Source organism: Eptatretus burgeri, chromosome 1, assembly GCF_056783735.1.
Source record: "Eptatretus burgeri isolate ZD-2024b chromosome 1, Ebu_testis_v1, whole genome shotgun sequence".
Lineage (NCBI taxonomy): Eukaryota > Metazoa > Chordata > Myxini > Myxiniformes > Myxinidae > Eptatretus > Eptatretus burgeri.
The window spans coordinates 54,584,242-54,610,428 of NC_140961.1; the positions used below are offsets into that span (position 1 = coordinate 54,584,242).

At 46.5% G+C, this 26,187-nt stretch overlaps 1 protein-coding gene across 6 annotated transcripts in view; it reads left to right on the forward strand.

The window, feature by feature from the left end:
- Nucleotides 1-26,187, forward strand: part of UBFD1 (ubiquitin family domain containing 1) — a 65,244-nt gene that overhangs the window by 23,012 nt on the left and 16,045 nt on the right. For 5 of the 6 annotated variants that reach the window (XR_015059120.1, XM_085884750.1, XM_085884728.1 and 2 more), the window contains exons 4-5: nt 8,234-8,299; nt 23,372-23,477. Coding sequence is in view for 5 of the 6 variants with exons in the window: in XM_085884750.1 (XP_085740876.1) it covers nt 8,234-8,299; nt 23,372-23,477 (172 nt within the window). In the remaining variant the exon portion in view is untranslated. The remainder of the gene's footprint in view (nt 1-8,233; nt 8,300-23,371; nt 23,478-26,187) is intronic. The other variant, XM_085884767.1, reaches the window with a different exon arrangement.

Sequence of the window (26,187 nt, forward strand, 5' to 3'; positions counted from 1 at the left end):
TCGTGTCCAAGCCGACCTGCGTCGAGGTATGGTCTCCCGGTAGGCTACCCGTGCGAGTAGTTAGGTATATCGATATTCGGCGATTGACCCTATTTTGTGCGGGTAGAAAATTGGCTCGGCCGTGGTGGGATTAAGAACCCACCCGTGACAGGGTTCCGGCGTTGTTACGGAAGGTCACGACTGAATTGTCCATGGGCGACGCGGCTGCTATTAGAAAAACGCGGTCGATCGCACGCCGGTGGGCGCGAATTCGTAACTATATATATATATATATATATATATATATATATATATATATGTATATATATATATATATATATATATATATATATATATATGTATGTATATATATATATATATATATGTATATATGTATTATTAGAAAGAGAAAGATATACATAGAGTGCCTTCAGAATCAAAATAAAGACTAATTTCTGCACTGTAGTTCCAAGAAAGAAAACACACACACACACACACACACACACACACACACACACACACACACACACACACACACACACACACACACACACACACACACACACACACACACACACACACACACACACACACACACACACACACACACACACACACACACACACACACACACTCACACACACACACACATACACACACACACACACACACACACACATACACACACATACACACACATACACACACACACATACACACACACACACATACACACACATACATACACACACATACACACACACACATACACACACATACACACACACACATGCACACACATGCACACACATACACACGCATATATTATTTACTGGTAAGTACTTACAAAAGCTATTTTATTTGCCGTTAAGGTTATAACTTATAAGCAATTTACTGATATCCAAACTGCCTGGATCATCAGCTGGGCACCGTTTTTCATCGAGGTTTCAATTCTTTCAGCCCAGAACCTCTCCAAACGGCGGATTCACAACCCTGGTCGCCGGTCAACATCAGTAGATGAGTCAACATGAATGGACCCACAATCTCAAAGTTGTGTCCAGACAATCAAGTCAACACAGCAATGCGATATCTTATACAAACTTATTTAATTATTTATTTCATTTGAAGTATGATTACAAATGAATAACAAATCAAAAAGCACTTTATCTATAGTAATAAGGGTGTGTGTGTGTGCATGTCAGTGTGTCTCCTCCATAACAACAAAACCATAAAACATAGCAGCTTGAAACTTTGCCTGCATACAAAGAAAATTACAAAGGCAGTGCATGACTGAAAATTAGGTGTTTGGGTTAATTAAAACACCCCTTTTGAAGGGAATTAACAGCCTTATTTAATTATTTCCTTCATCAGGTGATACTTGGCCACATTGCTCTTCGGTCTCGAGGCGTTTCCTGGGTAACGTCGCTGGGGTCTGAAGCCGCCATGTTTTTTTGGCCTGCTCAACCATGCCTCAACTTGGAACAGGCCGCTACGATTTCTTCATGATAAAGTTTTTTTTTGTTTGTTTTTTTTTCACTTTCCTCATATTATCGAAAGTCTGTTCATCATTACCACAAATCGCTGTATACATTGCTTTTGTAAGTACTATAGTTTTAAAATTAGGAGGTTGGAGCGATTTTATGCATTACATGATACGATTTTCCACAATCTACTCTCACAGACTAATTATAGCATATCATCGAAATATTATTTCGGTTTTGAGGATAGGATATCGTCCAGATTAAATAAGTGTCCAAATCTATTGTGAAATCTGATAATTTAAACAAATAACGAGTCTTGTAACAAAACTGATATACCTATTTACTTTAAGCAAGCAAGGCTATGTTCCCTTCTTCTCCATACATACAGAAGAAAATGTGATATTTCCAAAGCATTAAACTTACCTTTTTCTACTGTTTCGAGATTTATATTGAGTGAAAAAAAAAATTGAGGAACGTGCCAAAATTAATCAGCTTCATTGAGCTGTATGATTTCAGGCATATCGCAGTCTCTCACTCCCACGATGTCTCTCCAAAAGGACCGTTTAGAACCCCTCCCCTCCAATCTACTATCTCAACAATCCTCTTGAAGAAGTCCTTTCATTTAAGCTTCTGGGTCTCACTATCTGCCATGATCTTTACTGGGAAAGCCACATTTGCAAGCTGGCCTCCAAGGCCAGTCGCCGACTGGGAATCCTCCGTCGTGCAAAGTCCTTCCTCAGCCCACCTGAGCTCCTGACCACAAACAAAGCCTTCATCCACAGCCTGATGGAGTACTGCTCTAGTCTCTGGGCTGGTGCTCCTGCTTCTCACCTTTCTCGGCTTCATGCTGTGTAAAGCAATATTGTCTTGTCCGGATTGGATCATTGGTATCATTTCGGATTATTTGTATCTCCCGCAATGAGGCTGAGTCTTTGCGTCTCTCACTCTCTCTCCGCAGGCAGGTCGATGGTCTTTCTATCTTCTATCGTCTCCTCTCCAGTCTCGCCCCCCCCCCCTTTCTCTGTCTGCGATATGTCCCCACCATATTTCCGCAGGGCGCTCAAGGTCCGCAAATGACCCCCTAATGGTAAAACTACCAAAATCATCAATCACTGCTCACCTTCACTCTTTCATTCCTCTTTTTTCCTGCCTTTGGAATAAACTCCCACACTCTCTTCAATCCCATTCTTCCCTCCAGGCCTTCAAAACAGCAGTTCACCACCACCTCTTGTCTTCCCCCATCCAAAACCTCAATCTTTTCTACCCCCGTTAATCCACCCCAAACCACCTCCTTCAAATTCCCTGCTTTCCTTCCTGAAAGTCCCGAAAGTGTCCATCTTGTATACCCTGTGTTCCCCACCCCATCCCTCTCCCTTCAACAGATCTCCTAATGTGTCTGTTCCCCACTGCTTTGTCCTTCCCTCTCTTGCCCCTCTTGTCTCATGCCCCCCCCCCCCTTGCTGTACGTTGTGTGTTAGCTCTCATACGATGTATACAAAAAAAAACTTGACTATGTATACAAAAACAAAAAACAAGGCATTCACTGCTCGACCTCGTGCCCTGTCCCTCAGAGGGACTGCCTATCCATAGCGTCTGCCAGATCTGTGTCTATGTTTTTAGAGGTTTCGTGAGGTGTTCTCCCAAGAATCAAAGCTCTCTCTCTATCGAGTGCAGCCAATGGCTGCTGGTTGCATCATTCGTTGGGACGCGGCTATGCCCCTGATGCAGTGTCCCCCTTACCAGTACACTGGTACTCATTTTTTCCGACCTCGGAAGGATGACAGGCTGTGTCAACCTCCTGGTGTATATTAATTCAGCGGCCAACAGGGCTTGAACTCAGGACCCTAGGATCCCAAGCCGCCACCCTCACCACTAAGCCAAGAGAATCAAAGCAAATGTGGTTAAAAAAACAGAAGCTTTAAAGAAAATTTGTAACGTTTGTGTGGATCCCAAACCGATGTTCCACGTGACACATGCACAGACAAACTGGCAAAATGGCGGAATTTCTGGAATGTTTATTTCACGAGCTATTGAACTTTGTGATGTCTCCAGGGTTGTTTTGTATTAAGCTGCAACTCTTTTGTGGATGAAGTCATTTTATTTCATGAATTCATTTTATTTCATTAACTGCTGTGTGTGCAGTTTAGACTTGTTTTGAAGTTAAAGGGATCCTTTATGGTATACAGTGATCCTTTATGGTATGCAGTGACAGCCTGGTCAACCAGTCCTTATCAACAATTTAATTGGAGTGCTTGCATGAGTGCTTAAGCCACTTAGCGAGCGCCCATTGTCGACAGCGGTGCCACGTCGTTCTGAGCGAATCGTTCACTCACTGCGGACGCTTTTGCCGCGCCACATCACAATGAGCGAGTGCCCCATGCTCCGTCACCCTGGGCGAGCGCCCCGTGCTCCGTCACCCTGGGCGAGCGCCCCGTGCTCCGTCACCCTGGGCGAGCGCCCCGTGCTCCGTCACCCTGGGCGAGCGCCCCGTGCTCCGTCACCCTGGGCGAGCGCCCCGTGCTCCGTCACCCTGGGCGAGCGCCCCGTGCTCCGTCACCCTGGGCGAGCGCCCGTGCTCCGTCACCCTGGGCGAGCGCCCCGTGCTCCGTCACCCTGGGCGAGCGCCCCGTGCTCCGTCACCCTGGGCGAGCGCCCCGTGCTCCGTCACCCTGGGCGAGCGCCCCGTGCTCCGTCACCCTGGGCGAGCGCCCCGTGCTCCGTCACCCTGGGCGAGCGCCCCGTGCTCCGTCACCCTGGGCGAGCGCCCCGTGCTCCGTCACCCTGGGCGAGCGCCCCGTGCTCCGTCACCCTGGGCGAGCGCCCCGTGCTCCGTCACCCTGGGCGAGCGCCCCGTGCTCCGTCGTGTTTTTTTAATTGCTGAGCCAATTTTTTTTCCACCTGTCACACGCAGCTGTTTATAAAGATTTATGTTTGTGAACATATCCCTGAAATGTCTTCAGACATTTTTTGGTCAAAGCTACTCAAGGTTTTTGGGTTGCATGCAGTTGGTACTGTAGTTGGTAATCACACTGACTCTCCAACCTGCCGATTCCCGAAACATTGTGCTGATATCGTGTGTGTGTGTGTGTGTGTGTGTGTGTGTGTGTGTGTGTGTGTGTGTGTGTGTGTGTGTGTGTGTGTGTGTGTGTGTTGTTCATAAAGCATAACATATATGCTTTCTGCTAACTGCCCAACCCCCACCTCCCCCTCTGTCTCTGTTTTTGTCCCATCCTCGCTCTACCCTTTCCCTATACAGTGCAACACCCTCCTCCCTAATCTCCTCTCTTACTCTGTCTGTCTGTCTTTTGACATATCCGGACGGTGGTTAAGTCTGGACGGGAGTTTGTTTCCGGAATGTGTTTATGGTATGACCAGTGGAAAATGGATTTCAGACCTTATTTTGTTTCCATCTTTGCTGTAGTTCTATGCAGAAGCATTTTGATGAAACAGTGTAAATTGTAATTCACGCTCATTCGCATGTCTGCCTTCCCTTCCTCTCACCTCACACTGTCTTCCCTCCCCCTACCCCTCCTCGCTCCCCCACCTTCCTCTCTCCTTTCCCCTCCACCTCTTCACTCTTCCCGCTCTCTTTCCCCCACCCCTCTCTCCCTCTTCCCCCCTCTTTTTCTGTCCCCTCTCCTCTGTCAGCGCAGCAACGGTGGTATTTGCTAATATGATAATACATGAGAGTATTCACACCCCTTGACTTTTTCACATTTTGTTGTGTTGCAGCCTGAATTTATAATGGATAAAACTTTCAATTTTTTTTTGTCACCGATCGACACAAAATATACCGCCTTAATACCAAAGTGAAAACATGTATTTTTCGAAATTTTTACAAATTAATTAAAAAGGAAAAGTTGAAATGTCTTGCGTGAATTATTCAACCCCTTTGTTATAACACTCCAAATTGAGCTCAGGTGCATCCAATTTCCTTTGATCATCCTGACAGTGTATCTCAGGGCAGAAACTCCACCATGTGGTGCAAGGAACTGTCCATAGAACTCTGAGATAGAATTGTGAGGAGGCATAGATCTGGGGAAGCGTATTAAACAATTTCTGGAGTGTTGATAATTCCCAAGAGCACAGTGACCTCCATCATTAGGAAACGAAAATAATAAGGAACTTTGCAGACTCTTCCTTGATCTGGCCGTCTGACCAAACTGTGCAACTGGGCAAAGAGGACCTTGGTCAGGAAGGTGACCAAGAACCCAATGACCACTCTGACAGAACTACAGAGTGACTTGGCTGAGATGGGAGAACCTGCCGGAAGGATAACAGTGTCTGCAGCATTTCACAAATCTTGGTTTTATGCAAGTGTGGCCAGACGGAAGCCACATCTGAGAAAAAGCACATGACAGCACATCTGGAGTTTGTAAAACGGCAGATGAAAGGCTCTGAGTGCATGAGGCAAAAGATTCTGTGGTCTGATGAGATGAAAATTGAACTTTTGGCCTGAATGTAATGCACTATGTCTGGCACAAACCAAGCACAGCTCATCACCCATCTAACACCATCCCTACCGTGAAGCATGGTGGTGGCAGCATCATGCTATAGGGATGCTGTTCAGCGGCAGGGACTATAAAACTTGTAAGGATAGTGGGAACAATGAATGGAGCCAAATCCAGGCAAATCCTTGAAGAGAACCTGCTTCAGAGTGCAAAAGACCTCAGACTGCGGTGAAGATTTACATTCCAACAGGGCAATGACCCCAAACATACAGCCAAGGCAACACCTGAATAGCTTCAGAACAAGAATGTGAAAGTCCTTGAGTGGTTCAGCCAAAGTCCAGACTTGAATCCCATTGAGAATCTGTGGAGAGATTTGAAGATTGCTGTTCACCAACACTCTCCATCCAACTTGACAGAACTTGAGCAAATCTGCAAGGGAGAATGGGAGAAAATCCCCAAATACAGATGTGCAAAGCTGATACAGATATTATATACCCAAGAATATTCAAAGTTGCAATCACTGCCAAAGATGCTTCTTCAAAGTATTCACTCAGGGGGTTTAATACTTATTGACGCAAGAGATTTCAGCTTTTCATTTTGAATTAATCTGTAAAAAATTCTAAAAACATGTTTTCACTTTGTCTTTATGGGATATTTTATACAGATCAATGACAATTTCTTTTTAATTTTAACAATTTTAATTTCAGGTTTTAACATAACAAAATGTGACAAAAGTCGAGGGGTGTGAATACTTTCTGAAGGCACTGTATAATGATGATAGATAGATATCGATCAGAGGAAAATGGGGACAGAATGGGGGTTGGGGTATGTGGTGGGAGAGGTGAGAAGGAGGATAAAGTGGAGGTAAGATAAATTTTAGGGGTAAAACGGGAGTGGGAAGTACTATATATTGATATTGATAAGTTGTAACCCTCTTGCTTGATGCATGAATGAACAGATCTATCCAAGCCAGTTGCATGACACTTCAATCTTCCAGACATTTGTTCAATCAGGACGGTCTCTGGTGTGTTCTCTATTTCAACACCACTGACATGTCAAAATCTTCAAGAACAAAACAGAATTTTTAGGATCGGCATGTTTGCCCCCCATGGGATTATTGAGCACTTTTCATTCACATTGACGTCCCCTCTTTTACAACTTTTCAATCTTTTTCACACACTCTGTTTTTCCCTTTGTATTTTATTACCACCGCCACTGGAGGTAGAGGGAAGTTATGTTTTTACCACTGTCTGTCTGTTTGTCTTTCTGTTTGTCTATGAGCAGGATATTAAAAAAAGTTATGAATGGATTTGGGTTAAATTTAGTGGATGGGAAAGGAAGAGGTGTGTGACGAGGATGAATTGATTAGATTTTGTTGAAGATCTGTATCTGGATACTGGAATTTTAAAGTTGTTCTTTACCATTGAGTGATGGGGCCAAAAACGATGTTTTGCACGATATATCAAAAAGTTATGGACGGATTTGGATGAAACTTTGTGGGTAGGTTGGGTAGTTTGCAACAACAAGCCAATTAGGTTTTGGTTCAGGTCCAGATGCAGATCTGGCCTATCAGTGGGATACAAAATGTAAACTCTTCAGCCTGGCAGAGATATGCGCTTGACTGAGTGCCGTTCTGGTTTTATTTTGTATTGTTGACCTTTTCTCTCTTTTTTCCTCTTCTCTCCTCTTCGCTTTTCTTCTTCTCTCCCATGTTCTCTTCTGCTTTTCTCTTATTTGTACTCTCAAACATTTCATCATTCCCTCTTTGGTTGTTTTAGTTTATTTATTGACTTATCTCTTTTCTCTCCCCCCGCCCCCCACACCTCACTTCATCATTTCCACATTATACTCCCTTTTTTCAGTCCCAGTCCCCTTTATTTTAACTTTTGAGCCCTGACCCACTCTTTCCTGAGACGTAAAAATGAGACATTCCCACCCTGTACATATGCTGATTCCTGACATACCACTGATGTTTGCATGTCTGAATCTTTCCAACCATATATCAATTTTCACCTCTATTCTGTCTTCCTCTTTTGCTCTGACAAAGAGTTAATGGCTGAAATATCAGTTACTCCTTGCTTCCTATGGCTGGTAGCATGGGAAGCATACTTCGATTGACTTTGTTTATTCCATCCATTGTTTTACCTGTCCACCAATGCAGAGTGACACTAGCCTTCATGATTCAGACTAGGTTTCTATTTCATCATAAACCCATAGCCATTTTCTTTATACATACTATCATTTTCGTCTTTTTTGTTACTCCTGTTGGTTTTCACCTCTTTTTCATCCCTTTCTTGTCATCTAATGTCCGTGTCACTACAGCAACATCGGAAAGTGTTGGACAAAGGTAAACCAGATGACATCATGGTGGGAATCAAAGGCATGAAGGTATGAAGCTATGATTTGGGTACACAGATGTACATGAATATAAATTGAAGAAATACTCTTAAAATACGTTTTGTATGCACGTCTGGTAAGCTTGTACCTGTTGCTGCGTTTGAGCCTTGGGAGTAACTACTGACATCCATCTCTCGGGGTTCTTCCCGACATCTTTGACCTTTCTCTTTCACACTTCTCTTCAGTCTTTCATGCTTCTCTCATACTTTCTCGCATTTATCTTTATTCATTCAACTTCTTGCTTTTTCTTTTGTTTTTGTTAATTTTCCTCTTTTATTTATTTTACTCTTAATTTCTCTCTTTCTATACCTGTCTGTCTGGAGTGAATTCATATATATATATATATATATATATATATATATATATATATATATATATATATATATATATATATATATATATATATATATATATATATATATATATATATATATATACATACATATATATATATATATATATATACATATATATATATATATATATATATATATATACATACATATATATATATATATATATATATATATATATATATATATATATATATATATATATATATATATATATATATATATATATTTGTAAGTCTCACTTGGCTACGTCTGGGTTTGAGAGTAGAGAAGTAGTGGCTGAATCCCGAATCCTATCCAGGTTCCTCTTGATGACTCCATCTTTGCTCTTTGCTAATTCAGGTTCCTTCTGTTGACTCCAATGCACTATTTGATCTTTCATTTGATTTCTCTCATAGAAATTAAAATTATAGTTGCACATTGGCATACATTATATGATAATTACGGTATTTCATTTCTATCAAAATGTATCACTTGCACTTTTTAAAATAAACGTGACTGTTTTACATGCTTTACAATCGGGGTGTGCAGTCTGCACTACCCTTTAGCCAGCGTTTTATAGTGGCTTTTTGAATGACGAGTTTCAGCATTTTCCCCTCAATAATATTTCTCTGAATTTTGTTAAATCGTAGGAGTCCCAGGAGATTTGGAAAAATGATCTTTTACTCCTGGCCTTTCCCCGGTCTCTATCGAATTGTTTCAATAATTACAGCTCGCCAATTGTGGATTTAATGTCGACAATAAGAAAAATTATTTTCCAAGTTGTGCCAATTTTAATACATGACCAATCCATTGTCATGATATCTTATTGTTAGAAACTCGTTTCAGATTGCTTTTATCCAAATCTTCAGAAGGGACTTGGACAAGTAGTCTTTTACCATCTAGGTGTACAAATAACCCTGTCTGTGATTACACGAATAAATCTGTTAAATGCCATCTTCCCATTTGCAGCGCTTCCCTGTGGTCCAATTGCTCCAGAAAGTTCATTATGTGGCGGTGTATAATCATGTTGTTGTTCAACCATTTGGTTTTATGTTAAAAAAAATAAAAATAAACCGGGTAGTTGTACTAATGTAAAGTGTTGTTTACACAGTACACCACAAAAGTGACATTACTGCACTGGGAATTGATTGGGGGTGAACATGTGTTGTCGCGTTTCACAAACAGCCAGTGTAACGCCAACTCTCAAATGAGAGGATTGTTTGAGCATATTGTTGAATTACATGGCCCATATATTTCATTCAAAGCAGCAAGCTGCCACTGGGGAAATATCATGTAAACTTGCAAATGATTTGGTGTAAGAAAATAGTCTTGTGTAGTTGAGAAAATATATCAATTAATGAAACGAGGCACATCCAACCAATGAATATCATCTGATGTTTCATTGATAAAGTGATCTTCGACTGGAACTTAAGCCTTTTTCCACATGCAAATTTAATTGGTCCATATGAGAAACGTTTGCCCACCCAATTCTTTATTCCTACTCCAATTCCATTCCCATTCTGATTCCCACCACCAGACAGTCACTAACCAGCTCCCCCTCTCCATTCCAATCTTTTCGATCTCTGTTGTCCCTCCCTCATTTTATAGGTCTCTCACATCAGATGTCACTGTTTAGGTCACCTCTGTATCTCTTCGCTATGTGTCTCGCACATGACTCCTCTCCCTCCCTTCCTAGACATTACGTTTGGCATTTTGACAGACCCGGTTGTGGTGGTGGTGCTGGTGGTGGTGGTTACATTCATAACTCCCCTTCAGTTCTGGATCCTCCCTGCCTCTCACCCCTCCAACTGCATGTACTCCTTCTGACTTTGTGTTTCTCTCCATAGCAACCTCATTTCTGTGTGTGGTTTACCATAAAATACTTTTTACCCCTCAGCCCGAATTGGGCTGAAAAAGGGGTATTGCCGTCATAGGCGTTGTCCGTCCGTCCGGGCGTCCGTCCGTCTGTCAACTTTTAGTTTCCATCGATTTCGAGGAGAACATCTTGTGCGATTAAATCCATTTTTGCAGGGTATGTTGGGGTTGAGTCGAGGAAGGTTCCTTTCGAAAATGTGCGCTGCGATTTTCAATGTGGCCTCCATGGCAGCCATCTTGAAATTGGTTTCCATCGATTTCAAGAACGCCTTGTCTGATTAAATCCATTTTTGCACTGTGTTGGGGCTGGGTAGAGGAAGGTTCCTTTCAATATATAATCAGTGTGATGCGATATCCATTATGGCGGCTAGGGCAGCCATCTTGAATTTGGTTTCTGTCGCTTTCGAGGAGAACGCCTTGTCCGATTAAATCCATTTTTGCAGGGTGTGTTGGGGTTGACTAGAGGAAGGTTCCTTTCGAAAATGGGCGCGCTGCGATTTTCAATGTGGCCTCCATGGCAGCCATCTTGAAATTGGTTTCCGTCGATTTTGAGGAGAACGCCTTGTCCGATTAAATCCATTTTTGCACTGTGTTGGGGCTGGGTGGAGGAAGGTTCCTTTCGATATTCAGCGCAATCCGATATCCAATATGGCGGCTAGGGCAGCCATCTTGAATTTGGTTTCCGGACAATAACTTGAGAACGGCTTGACTTATTGATTTTATTTTCATGGGGGTATAATGGGGGTGGTTAGAGGAAGGTGCCTTTCAATATTCAGCGCAATCCGATATCCAATATGGCGGCGAGGGCAGCCATCTTGAATTTGGTTTCCGGACAATAACTTGAGAACGGCTTCACACATTGATTTTCTTTTGGCGAGGTATAATGGGGTTGAGCAGAGGGAAGGTTCCTTTCCAAAATGGCCATGCTGCGATTTTTCACTGTGGCCGCCACGGCAGCCATCTTGAAATTGGTTTCCGTCAATTTTGAGAACGCCTTGTCCGATTAAATCCATTTTTGCTGGGTGTGTTGGGGTTGAGTAGAGGAAGGTTCCTTTCGAAAATGGGCGTGCTGCGATTTTCAATATGGCCACCATCTTGAAATTGCTTTGCGTCAAGGGGCTGAGGGGTTACGCCTGCTTTGCGGTGCTATTTTTCTCTAATTTAAACATGGATTATTTTCTGTCCTCACCCCACACAATTCTCTCTTTCTAATCTATGGAGACTGAAAATGCCACCACACTAATTGGCTGCGAGTCAGACCTCAAACCACAGCATTACAACCATGGCTTTTTGTGAAGCAGCTGCCCTTATTCAGTCTGTCAATTCCTCCTCGCGTAGCTCCAAATGGCAGTCATTCTTTGTGAGATGATGGCACATCAACCTTCCTTTAAAGCCTATCCTGTTCCTCCCCTTGTCCTCTTGGCTCTTATGATCATAAACCTTGTGAAAATGTTTGTCTCTTTGCTGGGCCCCAGAGAACCACCAAGGCACCAACATGTGTGGCAATTCAGCAAGGCAAAATGATCTCATCTGAAATCCACTGTCTCTTTCACAGACCCCTCTAATATCTAATTGGATCCTTCTTCTTCTTCTCTTCCCTTTATGCGGGTGAGGTCCAATGGTACTGAGCTTCTGCCCTACCTTGACCTTTATACTCCTCCTGTCCTCAGCCAACTCTCTCCACTCCAACTACCCCTACTGTATTGATATCCCTCCTCACACAATCATCCCATCTCACCCACGGTCTACCTCTTTTCCTCCTACCATGCTCCCTCAACCTATCCGTTCTCTTTGCCATTCTCTCTTCCTCCATCCACACAGTGTCCAGCCCACTTTAGCCGGCTTTTTACTAATTATCCCATCAAGCTCATCTGCACACCAATCTCCTCCCTCAGTTCATTCATCCTCCTTCTATCCACTCTCTTCGCTCCTGCAATCCTCCTGACTCGGTTGTTCTCGCAGACCTGCAACCTCTGTCGGGTCTCTGTCAGTGCCACTGTTTCGAGACCATAAAGGTTGGCCGGCGTCACACAAGGCACAATTTCTGGAATTCCTTTCTTGACAAATTGCTTTCTCTCCCTCATGTAAATTCCCTCTGCATAGCCTACAGCAACGATACATCAGCCCTTCAACGAGCCAGAGCACCATTTAGGTTCACCTGCGATCATAATTCTCATGTGTCTCATTTTGCTGCAACACGTTTCCCTCTGTACCTTCATTCTTAAAGGATGGAGTGATGTTGGACACTATGCTGGAAAAAGGTGAATATCTTTGCACTGTCTTTACTGAAAAAAACCAAGGTCCCCGATCACTTCCTTCTCCTGTCTACTATTTTCACCACCACAGATTGCTTGCTCTCTGCAGCACATGGACTTTTCTCACTACGGTTGAGAGATTTCTCATCAAGTTTGATACCACCTCTGCAACTGGACCCAATGGCATTGGCACTGTAATCCCCAAGAACCCTGCTTCAGCCTTATCGTCTGTCCTCTCCAGTACTGTCTCAGATGTTATTATACCTTCATTTTGTAAAGTTGCAAATGCCACTCATACACACAAGGAGGGTTCCCAGTCTTATCCGCTCAATTACAGACCAGTTAGCCTTCTATCCATCATAAACAAAGTGGTGAAATCTTGTCGTTTTTGCAGACCTCTTTCAGGCCTTATCTCGTTTCCAAATATCTCATCTCTGATTATCAGTTCAGATTCCATCTCGACTATTCTACCATGGATGTGTTTTTTTATTTTGACCCAACAATGGAGGGATGCTGTAACTTTGGGGGCACTTCGAGCATTAGCAATTTATTTCCCTGTGGCCGATACAATGTATTTCCTGATTGACATCGTTTCACCACTAACCTGCACTCTCTTTCCAACATCTCCACATCAGGGCTTGACCTTCCTTTCATTATGGTTTCTTCTTCCCCCATCACCCCTCTCTTCACATTTACTTTTATCTCCTGCCCCCCCCCAACCCCCCATGTGTTTTGTTCCTCTTGTTTGCCCGTTGTAGTTTTGCATGTGTTTGCTTGTATAGTTCATTACAAATATTATTTGAGATTTTGAGTTTGTTTTATATTTAATAAATCCCTTCGATTTACAATGGTGCCATATCTTTCCTCCCAAGGTGCAATTAGGCACAACATCAAAAACTATCTGGGTTTAATAATGGGTGTCTAATCACCTCGTTTGGCAACCTGAGCTCATTTATAATAGCTCCCTTCCCGGGGTATTGAGAACCCGCTGTGGGTCATGTTAATGGGTCAGGCCCACAAACGTGCTCACGCACAAGAGCAACATGCGATGTCTTGATACAAAGGCACAAAATGATTGCACTTGGAGACATGGGAAGGGAACGGATACATCTAACAGTGCAGGCAACAAGCAGCCACAATGAGATGTGATGATCAGGACTGATATCCTTAGCTTTGCAAGTCGATCAGAGTAGAGTCTGCACTTCCTCACCGGACAACAAAGGAAACTGGAGATGTTGGCAGCTCCACTACGTGCCAAAGATTCTGCAAAAGAAAGATTTGTGTGATGGTATGTATCCATGATTATTCAGGGAAAAATGCGTTGCTGGAGACTTTAGGGTTGCTGCTTGACAAAAAAAAGAAAAAAAAAAAATATATATATATATATATATATATATATATATATATATATATATATATATATATATATATATATATATATATATATATTGTTGCGAATTCACGCCCGCCGGCGTGCGAACGGCCACGTGACTCAAATCGCGACACGTCGCCCACCGAACGGACAATTCTGTCGTGACCCTCCGGGAACTATTGCCCGCAGCAAGTCACGGGTGGGCCTTTCGACCTCAGCACAATCGTGCTAATCGGCCACCCGCGTAGGATAGGGTTGTTCGCCAAACTCGACCTACCTAAGTACCCACGCGGATGGTAGACCGGGCGATTGTACCTCGCCACAGGCCGACTCCGGACACGAACCGCTGAAGCGGTCCGTTCTGTGCTATCTGGATAAGCGAGCGGTGTTATCGTCGACCTCGACGGTTCCGATTAATTACCGGGCGTTTTAAGCCCACTACGAACGAACCCTTTACGTGAAGCAAGATGGAGATTCAATTAAAGAAAAGACGAAGCGAAACGGGAAAACAGTTCAACATGATGCACATTTATTCCACGGCACATGGAGAGCACACATATACAGCCAAACAGAATGCACATATATCAAATGCAACAAAAGAAACAATGATGCAGAGATACTACCGACTACGCGTACACACGGCAGCACTTATACGGTTTTACTTCACAGACGGCGCCGACACACATTTACTCAAAAGCAAAGGAAAGAAGCCACCCTCATAGGCAAGGGGGCAGATGGGCCCGTTGGCCAATGTGTGCACGGGACCTGAAGGAGTGGTCAGGTCCGCGAGACCGGGGGGGTCCTACCTGCGTCCTCGTGACGAGCCGCAAATGTGGCTGCGCGGCGGTGCCCCGACTTCGTGCTCCTTCGCGGGTTTCGTTGGCACCGCTTGGAGTGGGGTGGGAACGGGGCCCCCTTTTTGCACTATCTCAGCGCGGGGGGAAAGGGGGGGGATTGTTGATGCCCTGGGGGAAGGAGAATGGTTGGCTGGCTTGGGTCCCGCGACGAGCGATCCCACCGCGACCTTGTCGCCGACCGCCGTCTTCCCTGCCTCGGACCCGAGCTCCTTGGACTCTTCCCCTAATTCTCCTCAGCCGACTGCAGAAAACCACCTTGACGCCTTCGCCTCCCGACTCCACTCCGCTCTCCAACCCGACTTGACTGCCTCGCAACAACTCCAACCAAAAACTAACTCTGCGCAACAACTCTTCTTATTCACCTCACGCTCGCCGTTTTATAGGCCGGCAGGAGAAAACAATATGCAAATTTCCGGATCAGGATCTCCTCGAGGGCGGAGCCACGCTCGCCGATTGGACGGAGGAAAAGGGGCGTGAATCTCCCCTTATCCTAGAATTTGCATATCCTGATTCCAGACAGACGCGCCTGGAGGCGGGGCCAAGCCGCTCCGCGCTTCCTAATTGGATGGATCAGAAGTGGGCGTGTAGCATTCCTGATCCGAATTCTCCTCGGAAAGGCCGCTATTTGCACTCGCGGCTCGGCGCGTATCTTGTACGAGCCCAGGACAGCCCGACGTTCGGTGCTCACAGGTGGTGCGGGAATGGCCGTAGAAGGAGGGAGGTGAAGGTGGTGGAGGGTTTCCAGCAGTGGCCGATGGCCATGGTGCCGTTTGGAATGGCGGTGATGCGATGTTTGCGGGAGCGAGTTGTGAAGGTTAAGGTCATGGCTGTTTGCATTGTTGTTGTTGTTGTTGTTGTCTGACGGTTGGAGCGTGGTTGGTTCAAAATAAAGATAGAACAGAAAAACGGCTATCTCAAAGCATCGCAACCCGAATGAATCACATTAAATCCTTCTAAACAACGGGTTTGGGGCTAACTACACATGTACTTCAGAGATATCTCACCTACAGGACCTGAATGGTGGTTTGCGAATTTCCACAGCCGTAACACTACCCCTACCCCTTTTTACAGACTTGTCCCGAGTCGTCAAATTTTCGTGTGCCATCATGTGTAGTTCTCCCCTAGTACGTTTTACCTACGGATCCCTGAGTGCGACATTCATGGTATTCGTGTCCCCAAAATAAATAACCTGAGGGCTGAGTAACTAACTAAACAAACCCACTGATACGGACGACTGATATAAAATTGCTGGCGCTAGACAGACATGCCAGGGGCGCACTCATACGTACAGTACATCTTAACCTTAACTTACAAATTTTACACTAAACCATGGCCCAGGATCAATGGACTCTGCAAAAAGAAAGTAGTTAGCAGGGAGCCAGGCTGCTCGCATGCAGTCTCTGGCTCAAGCAATGCAGGTGACGGAACGTGGCAGGCTGCTCACACGCAGTCCAAGGCCTTCCCTTTTGAACTGAACGCAGTGAACCACAACGGTGCATGGGCTGCAGAAATGCAGTCTCCGTGCCAGCTCAAGTGGCACACGCAATGAGCACAACGGATGGATGGATGGATGGATGGACGCAAACAAACAACGTTGCACGGGCTGCTGGTGCAGGCCCGTGTTGTAGCTGCCAACAGGACAGTTCTTGCAGCTTGCAAACTGTTGCCTTGATCCTGGCGCACATGGAAATGAACAGGGGGGGGGGCAAAGCAAAATTGAATGGGGGCTGGTGAACATGGGCAGTGGGCATGACATGGCAAAGGCAGCAGGCAAACACAGCCTGCAGAACCAGGCCGCTGCAGGCAAACACAGCCGGCAGACGATCCGTCCAGCACAGACCTTGAAGCACAGCAGCTGCAGACGATCTGGCCGGTACAGGCCTCGTAACAAAACACAGCCAGCCGATGAAGTTGGCAGGCCTCTTGCCGTGCAGTGCAGGTTGGTGGAGGGGGTGCGGTGGTGCTGGCCACTCAGAAGGCGGGCTCAGACCTACCCTACGGTCTCCCTCCCAACCTATCGCCTTTGCCTGTCACTGTCTATACCCACTCCCTTAATTTGTCAAACCCCAACTTAGCCCCAAACTTATTTTTTGGTTTTTATTTTTATTTTTACTTCCCCTCTATAATTCGCCCCGAACCCTGCTTTATCGTCCTTGTTCGGCTAACCTATCGTCCCCTAGCCTACTCCCAACCCCTACGTTCCCTTCCCGGAGGGGAATAAGGGAGAGCTAGCATCCTGTGTCGAGGCCCAACAAAGCCTCAAGATGGCCTCCCCAGACTTCAGCGATCTATAACACAAAGTGGGGCCAGCGGCCCACAACGAGAGCGAAGGGATGGATGGTGCGGAGGGGTACATCTCCTAATCTACCCTAACCATTAACCTTTAAACTACCCCGGGGCTTTCAACAAGCGCCTCTCGCTTAAACTATTGGTTCTAGCAATCCAGATTCCCGTCGCCTGTGTTGGTGTCCTTACAATTTTGGGCCTCGCCCCCCCCCCAATTTTCTCTCTGTGCCCTCACACGGTTTCATGGCTGGGACGCGTGGCTCCCTTGGCAAGCACGACCCTCTGCCGAATCTCCAGCTATGGCACCCCCGGGCACTACACTGCCTCCGAGCCTACCAGCTCCCTAAACACCGGGGAGTGCCCTCCATGGCGACTCCCCTGAAATGCTCACGTGACAGGCTGGCTTCCCGGGCCCCTTTCCGAGGGTCACCCGTGCCCACAACACTGCTCACGCGGCTAATGGCGCCCCGGGCCCCCGCACCATGCGGGCGCACCCGTGCCCACTACGCTATCCCGGCCCCCCATGGGCCCTTGGCCTACTACGGCTGACTAGCCTGGTGCCCGGGGTACCCACTCAGCGATACTCACCTTTCGCAGTCATGCTCCCAGCCCGTCAACAGGGCTCCTGCACCCCTCCAAATGGGTATCGAGCCTACATTCCCACCAACAACAAAACGACCTCCATTTTGTCATTTTAACTAACCCAGCTAACTCGCTCTACACTGACCCTGGGGTCCCTTGGGCGGGAGTCACTCCTCCCCCCAATCACTCATCACACCATGCATTCTCCATTCGCTCCACTCACACAGACCCGCTGGCCTCACTCACCAAGTACCCGTTTCCACTTCACAACCCTTCAATACACACGTCGCTGAATTCTGCCATCCTTCTAACTCGATCCCCTACCTAACTCGTGCTCCCACGTCGTCCCTTACACTATAGCACGTTCCTTTTAACACTATGTAGCTAAGCTACGTCCCCTCTACACATTCAAAGTCTGTCACTGTCCCCAAATCTCTAAAATTCCATCTCCCAACCTAAATCTGGTGACAATCCCTCTACCTAATCCATTCCATGGGCCCCATGAGGACTTACCCCTGCCCCATGAAGCTGGTCTAGCTGAGCTAACCCTTCCCCCTAACTAGTGTTCATCCTGTGCCCCGGGCCAAGGGGATCATCCACCCCTTGCCCAGGAATCCTGTTCACCCGAAAGCGAGGCTTGCTGGTTTTTTTTTTCCATCGCGCAGCACCAGCGCGGCAACTCGCAACCTGCGCACCAGCGCGGCAATTCACAGCCGCGCACCTATGGCATGACGTCATGGCAGCTGTTCGCGTCCCTCGTCCCTCTTGGACGGTACCATCCAGCAGGGATTCACCCTCCTGCCGGATTCCAACCATACACGCAGCCATGACGTCACCCGGCGCATAAAAAAAAAACACAAGCCTCACGTCTCGAGGGGTTCCCCACGCGAACACATGTGCTCTGCCCGTTGGAGCTTAATAAACCCGCCCGCGTGGAGAACCCATCCGGTCCAAATCCGTTTACCTGCCTAAACTTTGTCCGTCGCGGGATCGGCAACATTCACCGCGCTAGTTTCCGGACTGGGCTTCACTCCCGCAAGCGAGCACGTGGCGGCCTCGTGTGTTGCACAGCACGGACCTCGCGCTCGCTGCTGGGTGAACCCGGCATGGTCCTCGAAACAGCTACGGCCGCTACTCGGCCTTTGTCTCTCTGTTGCCGTTGTCATCGCCATTCCACCCACGCACACCTGCGTATCACGACGCTCACACACCACTCCATTACATTCACACCGGGAGACGTGGCTGCATGCCCACCGTCATCTCCCTCACACACAGCGACCTTGCACACGCTGACTCTCTCCTTACACTCGGCCGCTCACTCACTCGTGCCGTTTCCCTTGCACACACCATACCACTCCCACACGCGGGGGCACTCACCCACGGTGCCTCATCCACACACCATGCCTCACTCCCACACGGCTGTTCGCACACGCGTGCCGTTTCCTGCGCGCACGTGGTCTCTTCCACCTGCGGTGCCCCTTTCACACACGGCGTGCTGGGAAGCACGCATCTCGGCACACTTGCCACCACACCACTCACACACGGGATCGCTTCCACACACGGGGGCGCACTCATACCTTGCACCACACACACCGGGACAACCACACTGGGGATTCGTATCCCCGCAAGGGATTCCGGGGCCTCTATACCACCCAAGCTCTCCATGCACCCGTTCGCAGCACTCCTCCCCTCAACTCCGCAAAGCACGACCGAACCCACCTGGTCGTAAGTCACCTCAAGGGGGCATACTCCCTCCCCTCGTTCCTGGAGGAGGATATCCAACTGCTCGCACCGGGTCCCTACACGTTCCGCGAGCTCACCCTCATCGTCCTCCACCAACTCCGTGTGTGTGTGCGTCTCTAACCCCGTCCAATTCACCCTCTCTCTCCCGTGTCTCTGTACATTTATTAGTTTCTGTTGTCTCCTCGCGTCTATTGGTCTCTGCTTCTTTCTGGCGTCTTTCCCTTATCTTTACATAGGTCAACCTTGCTTTCTCCTTAAGTCGCTCCCGTCCTTCCCTCTGTTTCACTCCTTGCTCTTTCACGATTTCCGTGTACCTCATCCTTGCTTTCCGTCTTAATTGTTCTATTCTCTCCCTCCCAATTCCTTTCACCTCGTCTCTTATCTCCTTCATGCACGTCTCCGTCACCCCAATGAGTTTTTCCCTCGAGGTCACCATGACGCTTCTCGCCCAATACGTCCCCACGAATTAATTTCTCCTCACCCGCCTCCACCGCGGGCCTGACAGCCGCTGCACCCCCTCCCAGCTCGTTCGCTCCCACATGTGGCGTCGACATTTTGAGCTCCACCGTTGTCGCCTTCATGCCCGCCTGCAGGCTTCGGCCTATTTGCTGCATCTCACCCCGCATTTCTCTCATTTCTTCCTTCAATTCGTTTTTCATTTGTAGCGTATTCGTATCCATTTTCGTTTTCATTTCGTTCATTTGTTGCGTCATTCCGCTTCTTGCCTGCAAAATCATGTTTACCTGGCCCACGTTAAGTGGGTCTGCGGCAATCACTTCGCCCTCAGGCGCGGGTCCGCCGGGGATTGGGGGAGGACTTTGACGGAGGCGGGATGGGGGGATGTCATACACCGCAGCCTCTGCCGCTGCGTCCATTTCGGGCTCTGGGTTCAGTTGGGGGAGTTCATCCTGCACAAGCATTTCCTGCATGGGGATTTCATCCTGGATCATGGATTCTACACATTCTAAGTCCATATCTACCCTCGGCTCCCGCTCGCCTTGAGACTCCATCTTATTTCTCGTTAGGGGTTAATTTTTATCGCTCGTAATTTGGAGGGAATCAGGGGTCGCTCCTCTCACCCCTGGACCGATTCCCGTGAATTTAGCTAGAGACAGGAGAGTTTGTTTTCCCGCTCTCTGACACCAGTGTTGCGAGGAGGGGGATGTGTTTGTGTCCCACGACCTGACACCAGTGTTGCGAATTCGTGCCCGCCGGCGTGCGAACGGCCACGTGACTCGAATCGCGGCACGTGACCCTCCGGGAACTATCGCCCGCAGCCAGTCACGGGTGGGCCTTTCGACCTCACCACAATCGTGCCAATCGGCCACCCGCGTAGGATAGGATTGTTCGCCAAACTCGACCTACCTAAGTACCCACGCGGATGGTAGACCGGGCGATCGTACCTCACCGCAGGCCGACTCCGGACACGAACCGCTTAAGTGGTCCGTTCCGTGTTATCGGGATAACCGAGCGGTGTTATCGTCGGCCTCGACAGTTCCGATTAATTATCGGGCGTTTTAAGCCCACTACGAACGAACCCTTTACGTGAAGCAAGATGGAGATTCAATTAAAGAAAAGACGAAGCGAAACGGGAAAACAGTTCAACATAATGCACATTTATTCCGCGGCACACGGAGAGCACACATATACAGCCAAACAGAATGCACATATATCAAATGCAACAAAAGAAACAATGACGCAGAGATACTACCGACTACGCGTAAACACGGCAGCACTTAAATGGTTTTACTTCACAGACGGCGCCGACACACATTTACTCAAAAGCAAAGGAAAGAAGCCATCCTCATAGGCAAGGGGGCAGACGGGCCCGTAGGCCAATGCGTGCGCGGGACCTGAAGGAGCGGTCAGGTCCGCGAGACCGGGGGGGGGGGTCCTACCCGCGTCCTCGTGACGAGTCGCAAATGTGGCTGCGCGGCGGTGCCCCGACCGTGCTCCTTCGTGGGTTTCGTTGGCACCGCTTGGAGTGGGGTGGGAACGGGGCCCCCTTTTTGCACTATCTCAGCGCGGGGGAAATGGGGGGATTGTTGATGCCCTGGGGGAAGGAGAATGGTTGACTGGCTTGGGTCTCGCGACGAACGATCCCACCGCGACCTCGTCGCTGCCCGCCATCTTCCTTGCCTCGGACCTGAGCTCCTTGGACTCTTCCCCCAATTCTCCTCAGCCGACTGCAGAAAACGACCTTGACGCCTTCGCCTCCCGACTCCACTCCGCTCTCCAACCCCACTTGACTGCCTCGCAACAACTCCAACCAAAAACTAACTCTCTGTGCTACAACTCTTCTTATTCGCCTCACGCTCGCCGTTTTATAGGCCGGCAGGAGAAAACAATATGCAAATTTCAGGATCAGGATCTCCTCGAGGGCGGAGCCACGCTCGCCGATTGGACTGAGGAAAAGGGGCGTGAATCTTCCCTGATCCTAGAATTTGCATATCTTGATTCCAGACAGACGCGCCTGGGGGCGGGGCAAGCCGCCCCGCGCTTCCTAATTGGACGGATCAGAAGTGGGCGTGTATCATTCCTGATCCGAATTCTCCTTGGAAAGGCCGCTATTTGCACTCGCGGCTCGGCGCGTATCTTGTACGAGCCCAGGACAGCCCGACGCTCGGTGCTCACAGGTGGTGTGGGAATGGCCGTAGAAGGAGGGAGGTGAAGGTGGTGGAGGGTTTCCGGCGGTGGCCGATGGCCATGGTGCCGTTTGGAATGGCGGTGATGCGATGTTTGCGGGAGCGAGTTGTGAAGGTAAAGGTCGTGGCTGTTGGCGTTGTTGTTGTCTGACGGTTGGAGCGTGGTTGGTTCAAAATAAGGATAGAACAGAAAAACGGCTATCTCAAAGCGTCGCAGCCCGAATGAATCACATTAAATCCTTCTAAACAACAGGTTTGGGGCTAACTACACATGTACTTAAGAGATATCCCACCTACGGGACCTGAATGGTGGTTTGCGAATTTCCACAGCCGTAACAATAAATATATATATATATATATATATATATATATATATATACATACATGTATATATGATGTATGTGTATGTGTATGTGCATATATATATATATATATATATATATATGTATATATATGTATGTATGTATATATATATATATATATATATATATGTATATATATATATATATATATATATATATATATATATATATATATATATATATATATATGTATATATATGTATGTATGTATATATATATATATATATATATACATATACACATTACTGTCTACTATAATCTTGGTCACCAGAGTCGGTGGCGTAATGGTAAGAGCATTGGCTCTGAGTCTTGGGGGTCGGTGGTTCAAGGCCCGGACTGAGTCATCCCAAAGACTTTAAAAAAATAAAATGGTACGTGTTGCTTATTTACTTGGCGCTTAACATTTAGTAGGATTGAGCATGGCTTATCAATTCTGGGAAGGCAATGGCAAACCACCCAGTATATCCCTTCCTAATAAACTGTTTTGGTCTCATGAACGCTCTGTAAAGAGTAAAGAGAAAAGTACATTAAATCATGAAATGATCAACTATGGCATTTAGAGTCGTCGGATGATTTATCATAGGTGTTGTAAATTTGTTTTTTTGGCCTTTTGCTTCTTTACAAGCCACCTGCTGTGTGTACTATTTAATATTCTTACTGTACCTCCATTTGGTTAATTTTTGTTGTTACCTCTGTTTATTGTGCTATATACAAAAGCTGGAAGTCTTTATCCTTGTATGTTCTGATGCAGGAACGTTTACCAACTGTCCCACTCTCTGGAATGTTCAATAAGTCTGGGGGCAAGGTGCGCCTGACTTTCAAACTGGAGCAAGATCAGCTCTGGATTGGCACCAAAGGTCTGAGGCTACGAGAGATGATTTGATTTTTCTTCCCTCCCTGCAAATAATAACTTTGAAGTTGTTATTTTAACGAGTCACTTTCAGGGAAATTATTGCTGTTATTTTATCTGCTTATTTCTTGTCTCAAAGTTGCAATTTTTCATTTTGACAGTGATGCAGCATTATTTCTGCCAAGGGAGTTGGGGATGTGTGGGTGGAGAGTGGGTGAGACTTGAGCTCCCCTTCACTGACTTCGTGGGGGCGGTAACAGCTTCCCCCACTTCTAAGAATTGGAGTTCGGTTTACTGTTATTACTTCCACCACCGAAGGTGGACGGAGGTTATGTTTTTACCCCTCTCTGTTCTGTTTGTCTCTCTGTGTGCAGGGTATCTCAAAAAGTATGGACAGATTTGGATGAAATTTGGTGGACAGGCTGGATGTGTGACAAGGACGGACTTATTAGATTTTTGTGAAGATACAGATACTAGAATTTTTAAAGTGATTCTTCACCATTGAAAGATTGGGCCAAACGAATATAAAGCACAATATCTCAAAAAGTTGTGGACGGATTTGGACGAAACCTGGTGGACATTTTGGGTGTTTGTGTGTGTGTGTGACGAGGATGAATTGATTTGATTTTGGTGAAGATCCAGATCCGGATCCGAGATTTATTTAATTTTCAAAGTGATTCTTCACCATTGAGAGGTGGGGCTAAAAACGATATATTTATTGGGCCTGATGTGTTCAATTGGATCAGGCATTGTGCGGCGGAGGTACGCGCTCTACCAAGCCCTTCTAGTTGGCAATGTTGTTGGCTGTTCAGAGATTGTGCCACTTGTCCCTTGTGTTAAACCCCGCATCACTCAAAACATTTGCAGAGCCCCAGAAAGGATTATGAGTGTCACCTACAGAAATTTCACAAAGGATTGGGTGCAATTCACCTTACAACAGACAGTGCTGTGACTTGGCTGTCCAACTGAGACTTAGATCTGTCAGCTGTGATTTGTCAAGACTGGGATTCTACTGAATGTAGACAGGAAATTCTCATTGTGTTATTACCAGGAATATATGCAATAAACGTCATAATCCCATTGTGATGTATCACTATATCAGGACTCTATTTGCACCGTCACGACACATGGTGGTTCTGAGTCCTTTTTTTGGACTGGGCAGAAATACATCACGTGGAAGTCTACATTGAAGAGGTTTGGTCTTATCTTGTTCTTTCTTTTGAGTCACCAATAAATCACCATTCATCCGCATAATTGAGCTTCCATTTGAGAAATAACAGGTGGTGACGGGGGCTGATTATTCGAGTGATTACTCATCGGACTTTGGGACCGCTCCCATTTAGGGATACGGTGACTATTTTGCAAGTTGACTGCCACAGTTTGATCAATCATTACATTCTGAAGTCGGATCGAGAAATTCAATCACCATGAGGGGGACAGTAATGCTTGCATGGAATGTCGACATTGTTACTTGTGGGCCATTCATATAAAGGATGATTAGAGGAAGAAGGTAATCCTGCTTTCGATATATAGTGCTGAAACATACTGAAGTGTATGACTATGCCAAAGTCTATGTAGGACCTTGATGTATGAGGAACTTGTCACAGCTCTTTGGGAGCATTGTGACCCGACACCGTCTATTATTGCCTGGCGGTTTCATTTCTACCTGTGCTTTCAGTTCTCCATTCATCTCTGCTTTCATTGCCCACTTGAAACACCTTGCACTGCTACACGAGTTTCGGACCATATTTGAGGGATCTTCTCATTGCAGGAGTCTTACAAGATTGTATCCATTGGCCCCTGCTATCCAAAAGGATCTTGACTTTTGACACAAAATAACTTGCCATAGCAACAGTGAGTACGTAATTGGGCACCCAGCTGTATCCGATAGTCATTATTGCAGTCAATATCTTTGAGCAAGCTCTGTAGATTTAGGTTCGTTGAGACTTGTGCTGCTGGATCACTTTTCAACAAGTTATTTTTGATTGGCTACGAGATGAGCCTCAGCGACCGAGCTTGTGGAGTGCGTCAGCCTTGCTCACTACCTGCACTGCTAAACAAATACAAGCAAATGGAACATGTGACATCAAACTGACACGATGGTTGCGTGATTAACTGCATTTGCTTGTCAATCCCGGTGATGGCCCGACTTTCCTAAGTAGAACTGGTTCGAAGTCATCTACCTCATCTGGAAGCAGATTTAACAAAGATGCGAAGCCTGTTTTCTGAAAAGCACAGCCAGTGCCCCCTCGCCATGAGAAAGAAAGTCAATGTCGAACTGGACAAGTACCCAATCCCTCAGAATGATGATTTATACATCAACGTGAGTGAAGGCAAGTCCTTCACCAATATTGACATGAAGTTGGTATTTCTTTAGGTTCTTCTGGATCATGATTCTGAGAATTTTGCTTGTACAGGTAATACTGTCTTGAGTTTTGGTGTGAAATCTATCAAGGTGGCACGGGTTGTCTTTTTCCTCCAAAAAACATGGTGTCATCCACCAAGACAACACCCCAAGTCCTTGTTTTTTTTTTGAAATCGCCATGATATGGACAATCTTGATTGCGTGTTGAAGAGGTTCTTGAATGTTGGATTGCTCCTGGGGCTAGACAAGTGTTGATTTGTGACTCCATCTGTTACGTACCTCTGCCACAGGATTGATGTTCATGGTTTCCATTCTACGGAAGACAAGGTCTGAGAAATCCAAGATGCCCTTG